The 14636-nt window shown below is 42.3% G+C and overlaps 1 protein-coding gene across 2 annotated transcripts in view; it reads right to left on the bottom strand.

Moving 5' to 3' along the window:
• Nucleotides 1-14636, bottom strand: part of POLB (DNA polymerase beta) — a 3382694-nt gene that overhangs the window by 2325047 nt on the left and 1043011 nt on the right. For both annotated transcript variants that reach the window (XM_044082977.1, XM_044082976.1), the window contains exon 6: nucleotides 9850-9899. In XM_044082977.1, coding sequence (XP_043938912.1) covers nucleotides 9850-9899 — 50 coding nt within the window. The remainder of the gene's footprint in view (nucleotides 1-9849; nucleotides 9900-14636) is intronic.

The following is a 14636-nucleotide window of genomic DNA, read 5'->3' as shown; positions in this document are numbered from 1 at the left end:
TCCACCTTGTAATGAGAAATAAAGGTATGAGGGTTTGCCCACGTGGCAGATGCACAGATGGAATCCATGGGCAACCTAGACTGAAAGGCTACGGAGGTGGCTAATGCCCTAGTAGAATGACTTTTCGGTTTAATTGGTAACTCTTTGTTTCTTAACTGGTAAATAAAAGGAATAGTGTGGGGCAACCATCTGGATAAGGTCACCTTGGAAGCTGGGAGACCTTGTTTGTTTAAGGCATAAGAAAGGAACAATTGGTCTGACTTTCTTATTTCTTTAGTTCTGTGTCGTAAAAACACAATTGTCTATGAACGTTTAATTGGTGAAGTTTGTACTCTGCCTTGTTGCTATGATTTGGGAAGAACACAGGGAGATCTACAGATTGGTTTAAATTATTTTCTGAGCAGACTTTAGGAAGAAACAAAGGATTAGCCTCAGAGCAACTCTGTCCTTGTGAAACACCAGGTAAGGAGGACGAACACATAGTGCTTGAAGTTCTGAGACATGCCTAGCTGAAGTGATAGCTACCAGAAAGAGTGCCTTCCAGGATAGAAACTTGATGGAGCAGGATGCTGCTGGTTCAAAAGGAGGCAGAATTAAGGAAGTTAGGACTAAATTAAGGTCCCAAGGAGGAAGGGGATCTCTCACTGGAGGTCTAAGAAGGGATGTTCCTCTCAAAAAAGCTTTACAGAGCTTATGAGACATAATGTTAGAATTTGACAAACCAATATGAAAATTAGAAATGGCCACTAATTGTACCCTAATCGTAGAGGAAGCGGCCCCGGAGTGAAACAGTTGTGCTAGGAATTCCAAAATTTTGCGGACTGGGGCTGAGAAGGGATCCACATTCCTAGACTCTGCCCAACAAGAAAAACGTTTCCATTTGCTAGCATACGTTTTTCTCATTGTAGACTTATGAGAGGAGACTATAATCTCACAGACTGCTGGGGAAATGCTGGGAAGCCCAGCTAAGGTTGGAAGTGGAGCAACCAAGCTGTGAGCTGGAGAGTTTGGAGGGATTGATGCAACCCACCTGATTGATGAATCAGGAGATCTGGAATTGGTTCCAGAGTCCAGAGCTGATCGAGAAGGTAATGGTGCAGGAACGGGAACCATATCTGTCGAGGCCAGTTAGGGGCAATGAGGATCATTTTGCAACCCAACGATTTTGCTTTCTGTATGAGATTTGGTATCAGGGGAAACTGAAAAACTGAGGAAAAGCATATAGAAGTCCCTGAGGCCAACAGTGGACTAGAGCGTCTCTGGGTATGTGACTTGGAAGCGGAAGAAGGAAGAAGTAGTTGCTGCATCTGCTGTTGAAGGGGGTGGCAAAAAGATCGCAGCAAGGCTGTCCCCATTTGCGGAAAATAAGATCTGCAACTTCCTGATTCAGAGACCATTCGTGTGTCATGAAGATAGCTCTGCTGAGCCTGTCCGCTATGACTCTGGATCTCCCAGGGATGTGAGTCGCAATCAGAAAATGTTGGGAGGAAATCGCCCACTGCCAAAGTCTGAGGGATTCTCGACACAGGGAGTAGGATCTGGTCCACCCTGCTTGTTGATGTACCACACCAGTGACATGTCTGTTTGAATTGCAATGGTCCCGGAAGGAAGAGAGTCTTGAAGAGCTTGCAACGCTAGGAGCACGGCTCTCATTTCTAGGACATTTATGGTACTCGTGAGGTTGCCAAGTGCCTTGGACTGTCTGCCCAGATAATGCCCCCCCCCCCAACCTTATCAGGGAGATGTCTGTTGTCACTGTGGCTACCGGAGGGAGTTGTATGAAAGGTCTGCCCTGAGTAACTAGTGGAGAGACCATCCACCAAGAAAGGTGTCTTTTGCATGCCTCCGTGATCAGGATCATGTGAGACATGGGTAGCTCTTGGAAAGACCACTGCATGAAAAGAAGCCACTGAAGAATTCTCATGTGGAAGTGCGCTAGTGGGAGTAGAAGAATGGCAGCTGCCATGGAGCCCAGAGTTTGAAGGACATACCTGACTTGGATCCTTTTGCTCTGCATTAGGATTTGCACTTGCTGAAGAATTGTGGACAATCTTTCTAGTGTCAACCTTGCAAACATATTCCTTGTGTTTAAGTCTGCTCCTATGTAAGTGATAGATTGACAAGGCAACAAGGCAGATTTTTCAAAATTTATTGTAATACCTAGCTGGGTGCAGGATGTGATGGTACAATCCCGCGCTTGTAGGAGTTGATGCCTGGTGGTAGCAGTGAGGAGCCAGTCGTCTAGATATGGAAACACCTGGAATCCTTGACGTCTCAGGTGAGCCATGACCACTGCCATACATTTGGTGAAAACCCTGGGGGCTGTGGTGAGAGCAAAGGGCAGAGCTCCGAACTGGTAATGACTGGCCCCCATCTGAAAGTGAAAAAATCTCCTGGAGCATCTGTCCATCTTGATATGGTAGTACGCGTCCTGCAGATCTATTGAGCACATCCAATTGTCCTGACCCAAGAAGGGTAGAATGGACTGTAGCGTGTCCATCCAAAACTTTGTTCTTTGTACAGATTTGTTTAGTCTGCTGAGATCCAGAATCGGTCTCCAGTCCCCTGTCTTTTTTGGTACCAAAAAGAACCTTGAGTAAGTTCCGGATCCATGCTGGTCTGCAGGGACTTCCTGGATGGCTCTTTTTTCTAGCAGTTTTGAAACTTCTATTACTGCTTGCTCCTTCAGATTGGGTGGAACATCTGGAAGGGTCTTCTTTGACTGTAAGGGGGATTGATGGAAGGGAATTTTGTAACCTCCGGATATAATGGACCGTACCCATCTGTCTCTTGTTAAATTTTGCCAGGCTTTTGGGTACAGTGAAAGTTTTCCCCAGACTGCCTCCAGAGGTGAGCAGCCGGGCAACCCTTCAGGGATGCTGGAAGGGCTTATCAGAGAAAGATTCTCTGTTGCCCTGGTTCTGCGGACCCCCTCTGCCACGAGGGTGGCATCTATTATTATTGTTTTCCCTTCTGCCTCTGGAGGAAAAATCACTACGTGTGTCAGGTAAGGCTCCCTGAGATTTACGGAACCACATCTTTCCACTCTTCTGAGCCTTGGGGTTAAGGTCTAGAGGGAGTGGAAAAACGGACTCCCACGGCAGAGAGAGAGTCTTGCCTTCTTGCTCACACCTAGTCAACGTGTCTTTCACCTGTGGCCCAAAGAGAAAGGAGCCATCAAAGGGGGTATTGATGAAGGACGCTCGAAAGGGTTCTGCAAAGTGACAGAGCCTCATCCATGCATGCCTCCTAAGGGCTACACCCGTGCCCACAATTCTACTCCCTCCATCGGCTGCATAGGAAATGAGCCTCATGGTGGAGTTAATTACAGAATTAAGCGTTGCTAGCTGGGAAGCTACTTTGGCTTGTGCTCCCTCAGCTGTAGGATCTCGAAGGGTATCTCCAAGCTCTTTAAGGAGATCCCTTTGAAGTCATATCATATTATACAGTTAAAATACAAATTGGTGGATTAGCATTTACAAGCAATGTTAATATAACTTGGTAAGAGTTTATACCTTAACTTTCCATGATCTGGTAGAAGTGACATTTGTATAATATATATGTAAATATTTTCTAACAAACCTAGGATTTGTTGACCAGTCATTACATAGAACACAGAAAGACAGACAGGTGAGCTGGATTAGAACAGGTTACTGAGGGTATGTGAAGTATATAACAAATCTATAAAGGAGGTAAGAGAGGTATTGTTGCGGAAGCTGTAGAGGAGATAAGAGGTATTGTTGTGGGAGCTGTTGAGGAGGTAACACAGGTATTTGTGTGGGAGGAGCTGAGCAAGAGCAAAGCCAAGAGTCAGATAAGTGAGTCTTAAGAATTTTTTTGAACTGAGAGGGGTTTGCAACAGTTAGGATATGCTGAGGGATAGAGTTCCAAGTCACGAGATGCTGTTGGAGTAGTTTATGAACGTCCAGTAAGTGCAGCATATAGTCCCCTTTATTTGTAAACTTTGGAAAGAATACTGGCAAATTGATGGACTGGTTGATGTTGGATTCTGACACCACCTTAGGAAGGAAGCATTGATACGTAACGTAACCCTATCCTTATGAAAAATTGAATTAATTAAATGAATAAAATAGAATTAATTAGAAGATAATGCTTGAACTTCTGAAATTCTTCTAACGGATGGATGTAATTACAACTACAGAGATAGTTTCCCAGGTCAAAAATTTAAGATCACATTTAGCTGCAGGTTCAAAAGAAAAAATGGATTAAGGCTTGCAATACCAAATTTAAATCCCATGGTAGCATAGGGTCCTTATAAGGGGGTCCTAGCAGAAGAGTACCTCTCAAAAAGTACTTGCACAGATTAGAGGAAGCCAGTGAAGAATTCTGAAATCCCACATGAAAGTTAGAGATTGTTGTGAACTGAGATTTAATAGTTGATGAACTAGCACCCTCATTAAAAATTCTAGAAAAGACTGAATTGGAGCCAAGAAAGGGTCTATCTGACTTTGTAATGCCCAATAAAAGAACCTTTTCCATTTACTGCTGTAAAGTTTCCTAGTAGAAGATTTATGGGAAGATGTATGGAATGGACAGGGAAAGACAGCATTGGTTATCTGGTTATTAATGGAATTGGAGAAACCACGCTGTTAGTTTGAGATTCGAGATATCTAGGTGAACTATGCCTGTTAGGTGAGAATGGAGGTCTGGAATTGGATCCAGAATCTAAGGTGGATATAGTAGATAAGGCCAAAGGAAGGGAATCCAAATCTGTCAAGGCTAGTAAGGTGCAATAAGAATCCCTTTGCTCTTCAACTGTGTTGCTTTCTGTAGGAATTTGGGAATTAGGGAGTCAAGAGGATAAGCATACAGAAGACTGGGGGGGGGTGGGCAATCGTGGAGTACATCATCCCTCATTGATTACCCCCGTGGGGGAATGAGGGCAAAGAAGCTGCTGCACTTGTTGTTTAGGGAGGATACAGACAGAATGTAGCAAGGCTGACTCCACTGTGAAAATTATTTCCATCACTTTGTTGTTGAGAGACCACTCATGAGGTTGTAAGATGGACCTGCTCTCATGTTGGACTTCCCCGGAATATGTGTTGCTATTAAAAAGTGGCTGGATGATATCACCCATTGCCATACTGAGGGCTTCTCGACAAAGGGGATAAGATCTGGCTCCCTCTTGCTTGTTGATGTACCAAACTACTAACATGTTGTTTGTCTGGACGGCAACTGTCCTGAGAAGGAGACAATCTTGAAATGTCTGCAATGCCAAAAGCACCGGTCTCATCTCCAGAATACTGATATTGACCTCTTCAGGGGACCAAGTGCTTTGGATTGTTTTCCTCAGGAAATGCCCCTCCCACCCAATCTGGGAAACATCCATGGTCACTATGGCCTTGGGCTGAGAGAGGATGAAAGGACAACCTTGTAACACCTGTTGTGACTGCATCCACCAGCAAAAGTATTGTTTGTGTACCTGAGTTATTCTTATCTTCACTGATATGGGATGAGAAAACAACTGACCATTGTGTTGCTGGCATCCACTGTAGAATTCTCATGTGTAATCTTACCAAAGGGACTAAAACTACTGCCGCTGACATTGACCCCATTGCTTGCAGAATCAATCGGGCCAAAATTCTGGTACTGAAAATTATTTTCCTGACCTGTGTCCTTATCATTTGCACTGTTGACAGAGGAAGAGAAGCTATCATAGATACTGTGTTGAACACTGCTTCTATGATTTCTAATGTCTGGGCTGGTTGTAAATGAGACTTGCTGTAATTTATGGTTATTCCAAGATGTGAACAAGTCTGTAGCACCTGATCTCATGCTTCTATCAGTCAATGCCTGGAATGGGTCGTAATGAGCTGGTCTTCTAAATATGGAAACACCCAGAATCCTTGCAGTCTCAAGTGAGATGCTACCATGCCACTCACTTAGTGAACACCCAGGCTGCTGTGGTGAGTCCAAAGGGCAGTGCTCTGAACTGATGGTGACTAGCTCTCAGCCAGAAGCAAAAAAGTACCTTGTGGATCATCTGTTCCTCTTTATGTGATAGTACGCATCCTGAAGGTCTATCGAGCATATTCAGTTGTCCTTGCTCAGAAAGGGCAGAATGGACTGAACCATGACCATCCGGAACTCTGTATGTTGAACTGACTTGTTCAATACATGGAGATCCAAAAATCCAAAATTGGTTCTCCAGTCCCCTGTTTTCTTTGGCACTAAAAAGAATCTTGTGTAAGTTCCAAATTCTATTTGGTCTGGTGGGACCTCTTGGATGACTCTTTTTTTCTAGCAACTTTTGGATCTCTAGTGCTGCTGCTTTCCTCTTATTGGATGGAACATCAGGAAATTTTCAACAATGGAGGAGATAGGGAAAATGGAATTATGTAACCTCTGTAAATAATTCTCTGCACCCAACTGTCTTTTGTTATATCTAGCCAGGCTCTCTGATGCAGAGATAAGCAACCTCCAACTGCCTCCACAAGTAGGCAAATCAACACTCCATTCAGAAGTGATGAAAGGGTCTATTGGAAAAGAAATATCTAGACCCCCAGTTTTAAGGCCTCCTCTGCCACGGGGGAGTCTCCTTCCATTACTGCTACCCCACCCCACCCCTGCCTCTGGGAGAACTACCTCCAATTGTGTCCCGGGAAGGACACTCAGACTTTCTGAACCACATTTTTCGACCTGTCCATTGATTCCTGGAATAGGTCCTTACAGGGGTCAAAAAAGGCAAGCCCACTGCAGAGAAGGTCTTTCCGTCTTTCTTGCAATGGGAGAGTGTGCCCTTCACTGTGGCACCAAACAAAGAAGTGCCGTCAAAGGCAGCATTGATGAACGAGGACTTGAAGGGCTCAACAAAATCACATAGGTGCATCCAGGCATGCCTCCTGATGCAAATACCTGAAATTGCGGCCTTTGAGGTCCCTTCTGCAGCATGTGAGATAAGCCCCATGGACAAATTAGACATAGCTTGTAGGGTAGCCAGCTGAGAGACTACTGAAGATTGAGCCTCACCAGTTTCAGTTTCAGAAACAGAATTCAATAGTTCTTTAATCAAATCTCTTTGAAGCATAAAATGTGCCAAATAGTTCAACAACTTTTGCACTCAGATCGCTAAAGCAGAAACACGCTTTCCAAAGCTATCGCCCCAGACTCTCTATTAGGAGGATGGACAGTGGAACTCTGTTCCACGAGTTCCTTTTTTGTAGCTGCCGCCACAACCATGGCATCTACTGGAACCCCCTTTACCCTGCCTAGAATCCGGTCTGGTCTCTTGGGGATTGGCTCAATCGTATCAGGTTCCTTCCATGCCCAATAAGCTCATCAGCGGGTGGATTAACCCAAGAGATAGACAGGCCAGTCTCAAAGGCTTCTAGAAATACTGATTCCTCTGGAGAAGGGTTTTGAGAAGACCAGCAACCCTTCTGCTTAAGGATCTCAAAAATGAGTCCACGAGATGTCATTGCGTGGTGATTTTGGAGATTTATCACCATCAAAATCAGTATCCTCAGTGACTGACTCTTGAAAAGAGTCCATGAGCCTCCTTTTACACTTTCTCTTCCTAGGGACTTCCTCGGTGGGGTGATAGATGAAGTATCAGAAGAGATTAAAATATCCGGTGAAGTATCAGAAAAGATTAGGATACCTTGCTGGGTAGTCTGGAAAATTTGAGCTGGCTGTCCCTGTGGGGTAGAATGTTTAGGATCATGGTGCAAAATCATCTGAGAAGTAGAGAGTGGATTTGAGGGGGAAGGATCCATCTGACCTGCCAGAGAGTACACCCTCTTCCAACCTCAAAGGCAAATCTGCCCAGGAAGATGGAAGACAACAAAGCTGACAAAGCAAGTTTCTGGTTCATCACTTCCATCCGTCCTAAGAACAATGCACCTTAGGCAGAATTCAAAGCTGAGCTGTCCAGTGGTGAGGTTCCAAGAGAAAGAAGAGATAGGTCCAAAAACCTGAGTCAACTCCAACCTCCTGGATCCAACAGGGATGCTTCAGCTCCCAAGAGTCATCCTGGTCTGTGAATGTTGGAACCAGTGCACTCAGAGCAGTATTTGGATCTGAATATGGTGCTTTCTTCAGATCTGAACCAGATGGACCCGGAACTCTTGGATCTGAAGAATCTAAAACAATAGGCTGGATTAGAAAAGGAGCTATAATGGGTGGGGTAGTAGATGATCGGACTTCCTAACCCAAAGGAGCAGGATCCATGAATTTGTTCAATGAAGTATTTTCTCATCATCCTCTCCACATCTGCTTTCGTGAGACTCCTGGAGGAATGTGAAGACACTAGGGACGGTGATTTGGAGTGCCTCTCTAAAAAGGGACAGGGCATTCTAGACGGGACTGGATCCAGACTAGGACTGTACATTGCCCTTGGTATAGGTTTCGGATCAAAGGATGTAGTCTTGGGAACAGGCTTGATCAGATCTGATGAGGGTCAGATAGTAAGTAATTTCGGATCCAGTTTTTCTTTCTTCTTTCTAGGCTCTGATGAAGAAGAGGCTGGAGACTAAGAAGACTTAGACCTTTTTGTAGGGTTTCTAGATTTGTGTTTGGGAGACAGAACCCCAGTAATGGCTTTGGAAAAGGAAGCTAGCAACAAGCCTTTTAAAATCAAATAATTCTTCCTGGCAGCTAGTGCTCATGGGCTGAACCCACAACAGATACTGCAGTCCTGCTGTGGATGATCTGGACCCAAGCAATACACACAAAGATTGTAGGCATCAGAATAAGGCAACTTGTGCCCACACTTATCACATTTTTTAAATCCAGTTGGACCTTTTTCAAATATTTTTAAAGAAAAAATTATCATAAGACAAGAATTAAACTAAACTTTTTTTAACCAGAAAGAGGAAAAGTAAAATACCAACAATGGTATTGAAGAACTATAATAATCTTGTAGACAGAGGAAAAAATACCAACTATTGTAATGAAAGAAGGATACACTAAGTGTAAAAGGCAGAGGGGAAGTTAGGTATACCAATGATGGTAGGAAAGCTTACACTCAAAAGTGTATGGAAAAGGACAGTAGAAATGACTTAAAAATTAAAGAAATAGTCATATATAAGGATTTTTTTTGGAAAGGAAATATCAAAAAAGGACTTATCGCCCACTATAAACTCCAGAGCTGAAGGTGACCAAGTCTATGTGCTAAAGCAGCAAATGAGATCTGAGAAATGTTTGTTGATTATGGGTAAGGAAGAGGCTCAAGAATTTGTTTGAGCCACAAGCTAGTATAACAGTTAAGTCAGATAAGAGGATCAGATTCAAACCCATCAGTTGAGGGATGAATGAAAAATAACAAAATCAGATATTGCTCATTTTCTGCCTTCCCTTAAACTTCACTCTTGCACATCCTGAACATTACTCTGCATATACAGTTCCCACAAAATTCCATTTATTTCTATGGAATTTGCTCCTTAGCTTTTCTAAAGGTCCCACACCCAGTTGTTTTACTTCTTTTAGAATATTCAGTACTTCACATACAGTGTGTTTAAATTTTTATTTCTATTTTCTAGTAATTGTTTTTTTGGCAGCCAACAAAATTAAACTTTTTAAAGCCTTTCTATGTCTATGCAGTTCAGATTCGATGTCCTAGCTCAAAAGAATAATTTCCTTTGTTACAGCTTCATTTCACCAACATTTCATAGAGCACACATACCATTTTCAGCCACAACCTGGGCCAGTTAGGCATTAACAAGTTTCAAAAGATATTTGCAATTCTTTATTCATTTGAATACGCATATGAAGATATCCAACATCACCTGATGCAAAGTTTTCAAAGTCTTTCTACCAGTGTCTTTTTACTGCTATACTGTCAGTTAATACATTTACCTGGAAAAGAATGTGATGTGTGACCTTTCTTACCTTCTATTGTCCTAATTCCTTCATCAAAAAGCTTCCTAGCTGCAGCTGGTCTGTGAAACAATGAAAACAAAAATGCAATGTCATGTGATAGTCAAACAGCATGAAGTAAACAAGACATGAAAATAGAACAAAGGGAATGCAAATGGGCTCGGAAGCACAAAATGAGATATTTTATATATATATATATATATATATATATATATATATATATATATATATATATATATATATATACACACACACACATATACATATGTATGTATGTGTGTGTGTGTGTGTGTATATATATATATATATATATATATATATATATATATACACACACACACACGCACACACACACACACACATATACATATGTATGTATGTGTGTGTGTGTGTGTGTGTATATATATATATATATATATATATATATATATATATATATATATATATATATATACAAACACACACACACACACACACACACACACACACACACACACACACACACACACACACACATATATACTGTATGTATGCTCATAGAACTATGAGGTGAGCAGCTACAGACATTTGCTGGCTTCTCCATTTATCACAGAAACAGGCTTAAATTTCTCATCAAAAGGAAGTTAGGTCTGCACACTTGTTTATACAGCATTCAGACAAGACCGTGAAAAAACTGGAGAAATATACATAAGTGCAAAAAACATTTACACATGACCTTACACAATAAGCATAATCTTATTTTTCAGAAAAGGCATTTGTTCTAATTACTAGTTATTTCTCTGGGGACTTCTAATGAAGCTAAAACTCTTGTAACATTGAATAACACAACTTATCACAAAACACTGGAATTGCTTGATTGCAAACCACAATCAAACTTAAAAATAAATAATAAATTAATTTTTTTTTTTTTAAAGGAGGGCAGGCTCCAAGCAGCCCCCCTGCCTTCAACCTATATGTACCAAGTCCAAGTTTGTAATGTCTCTGGGAATGAGAAATCCTTGACGTGATACATCTCAAGTCATTCAATGCAAAATCTGGGAATCACACATCATCATCATACATACAAATATTTCATGGGTATCCTTCTAGCTTGCCAATATACCATAACAGTTGTTCTCATAATAAGTGTCCAGGCTGTTCTTAAAAATATCTAAACTACTGCTTGCTTTAATGTAATTTGGTAGCCTGTTCCATGCATCAGCTGCTCTCTCAGAGAACCAATTAGTAAACTTCTCATTCCTACAGAATTTTCTGCATAGGTTGTCCAGTGATTTTCTAGTACTTTTTGATAATCCCAAACATTTTCAGAGGTAGTTGTCTCTAATTCCCCTATATACCTGAATAAGGTCTCCTCTTAAATATCTACATGAGACACATTGCAAGTCTTTCATAATAAATTTGTACATCCATAGATGCACATGATAAATGTCCACTGTACTCTTTCCAGTTTACTTTTGCTCGTTTTCTTATAAGGTTTCCATAATGTTATTCCATACTCAAGTTTGGGTCTAATGCAACTAAACAATGACTTCATTATTTTTGGATTCCCTAGACTTTATAAATTTTTTTTATACAATGTATAGTTCTATAATAATATCTTTCTTTCTTCTTTCTCTGCTTTCTTTCTGCTTGTGCCCGGTTGGGGCACTTCCTCGCTTGCTTTAGCTCACGAACAGCCTACTCGAGGCTGCCTTTAGCCAGATGCATCCCATGATGCAAGATGCAGGCAGGACCTTGATGCATCTCGTACATTGAACAGGGCACATAAACAATACAAAACTACAAGCATAAACTACATCTTCCCAAAGGAAAAAGAAAAAATGAAAATGGAAAAGGTCTTTAGTATAGTTAGTTAGTCCAGGCCAGTCAGGAAGGTCTAGGAGCAGGAAAGCCAGGGGACAGAGAGACAACTAACACATGAACGTTATGAAATGACAATACCTCCAATGTCATGACAGCACATGCTTTCTTTCATTTTGTTGCTGCTTCGTGGGACTGCGTCCCTACCACCTGGGTAGCTGGTGGGGAACAAGAAATTGAACTGGCTCTGAGCACTGGCCAGCTCTCCCCTGGAGGCTGGTCCACAAAAGTCCACTTGACAAAAGAAAAAGTGAGTGGCCCAAGGGTCTATGGCAAATAGTGTCTGTCAAAGCTGTAGTGAAAAAAGCTGTAGGCTAGCTAAACTCCTAGTTAGCAGATATTGCTTTGGGTTTGAGCACAGCTGTTTTCCCCTGATCATTATAATTTTTCAGTGATGACCGAAAGCCATCTGGACAAAGTCACTTTAGAAACAGTAGGATTTTTTTTTATTATCTAAAATAAAACAAAAATCAGATTTTCTTTTTTTTTTTTTTTTGTTCTGTATATCTGAGCTGACGCTGACGACGGCAAGATAATGTAGCTTTTGTTCAGCTCTATCTGCACAGTGATACAGGGACAATCACTGCCTCAGGAAGGAGGCTTCAGGGGACCTCAGGAAGAGACTCCTGCTTCTCAGGACCCCCTCTGCCCTGTTGCCCTCTGTTGTTGTTACCCCTCTGCCTCTAGGGGGTAACTGACCACGTTGTTGGGCGTGACTCTGCTGGATTTACTGAACCACATCTTCTTCCCACCCTTCTGATGCTTTGGGATCCTTCCACCTTCTGTCTGGAAAGGACTCCAACAGCAGAAAAGAGTCTTGACTCCAACAGCACAAACCTGGTCAAGGTCCCTCTCACCTGAGAGCCAAAAAAGCTCTTTCAAACAAAGGGAGAATTTGTGAGGGATCAAAGGGAGAATTTAGAAAGAAATCCTTAAGATCCATTCCAAGCTCAAAGCCTAAGCATCAGGCTTGGGCTCTACTCTCACACACCTGCCATAAGAGGCTGCTCCTATGAGCGCATAAGATATAGCGCGCGAGGAGTAATGGAGTGAGGTGAGGGTTCCTAGCTGCTTAAGCAATCTTTCCTGCCCTGAATTTCTCCCATCTCCTACACCTCTTCTCCTCCAGGATATCTCTGAAGTGAGTCTGTGTGAAGTGACAAAGATAATAATTCAGCGAGCAGCATGTAAAGTGCTGGAGAAACACATCCATGGTCCTAGAGTCCCATTAGAGGATGGACGGCACGGGAGGGGTCATGGTGACAACCTGATGACCCTTGAAGATCGGCGATGGCTCCTCCGCCCGATTCTCTCCTGCAGCTGAAGGAGGACAAATAGCACAGAGTCCTGCAGGGGTGAAGAGGAGGCAAACAGTAGTAGGGGCAAAAGTTGTGACCGCCCTGTCAGAGACATCTTCTGACAGCACGTCCTTAAATGTCAAATTACTTACCAGGATTTGGTAAAGAGAAGACCTCCAAAGCCCGCGCAAACCGAGATCTGGGTACTTCCTGCCTGCATCATGGGGATATGGGCTGCCTCGAGCTGGTAAAAAGCAAGAATGAAGGCGAGATTGACAACTTAACATCTATCATTAACCAATTGGTTGATATGATTAGAAAAACTCAAAGCTGGATCTACCTATATACTCAGGTCCACAGTTCTATATTCTACAGTCTACAGTTTCGATTGCTGTGTTATATTAAACATTCACCTTTCAATTTATGTTTCCCAAATCTCTTATGCTTAGGTTTTTTTATATATTTATCAAAATATTATTCTCCTATGTCCAGATAGTCAATTTAGTCAAGTTCTTTTGCAGACACGCCCTATCTGTAACGCATGAAATCAGTTTACCCAATTTCAAGGCATCTGCATGCAGACAGTAGAACACCTCAGATGAAAAAGATACATCTGAAATATATAATATAAACAGGTATATAGGTTCATAGGTAGGTACTAGGCTATCGGCCCTGGGGGCTATACAAGCCCAGCCAAAAAGGTACCCTGGTTTTTGCCACCCAAGAAAATTATTTTTCTGTGCCACAGTCGAGCACAGCCACAGAGGTGATCCCCGGGGTGAATTTCCTATTTCCCATCCAATCATCAAGATTTTTCTTGAAGAGTGCTAATGAGGAGCTTTGTTTGATATAGATAGACAGATAGTTTATTCCAGAGTATGCGAAGTCTCTGGGACAGGAATCTATCCCTCCGGCATGTTCTGTTTATTGTGGTGACAAGGTTTAGGTCCCTAGAGCGTGTAGCTCGGAGGGATTTGGATTTCTTTAAGTGGAGAATGTCCAACAGCTCTAGGTTTGACATAGCTTTGTATGTTAGGCAGAGATCACCTCTGAGTAGGCGATATGCGACGGAGTAAAGCTGGAGTTTTTTGAGACAGTCTGCATAGGGCATCTGTTTGAGGCTGGTAATCCTCTTTGTGAGGTATTTCTGCAGCCTTTCCAGTTGTTGTAGATGTCTTGTGAGGTACATACCAAAAGGGGCGTTGTACTCTATAATGGGTCTAATGAGTGATGAGTAGAGGGGAACAATGACCTCTTCTTTTCTGGATGAGAAACCTTTTGTGATGAGGTGTGCCACGTAGAAGGATTTCCTGACTACTGTGGCGATGTGATTATCAAAGGAGAGACTACTGTCCACCTGTGTCCCAAGGTCTCTTATCACACTTTCGGTGTTAAATATACTACCATCTATGTTGTAGTTCATGGGTGCAGAGTTTTTACCAAAGGGGATGACAATGCACTTTTTAGCACTGAGCTTGAGGCCATGGCTTTGACACCAGGCATCTGACTCAGTGAGGCCTTTTTGTAGGATGTCCACATCGTTAGGAGTTTCGATTATGGCTCCTAGTTTGCAGTCATCTGTGAACTTCATTAGCCAAAGACCTTCTGTCTTAGCCTGTACTTCAGAGAAGTAGATACCAA

The sequence above is a fragment of the Protopterus annectens genome, chromosome 9.part0, assembly GCF_019279795.1.
Source record: "Protopterus annectens isolate FY-2018-M chromosome 9.part0, PAN1.0, whole genome shotgun sequence".
Taxonomy (NCBI): Eukaryota; Metazoa; Chordata; order Ceratodontiformes; family Protopteridae; genus Protopterus; species Protopterus annectens.
This window is presented reverse-complemented; position numbering and strand designations above follow the sequence as displayed.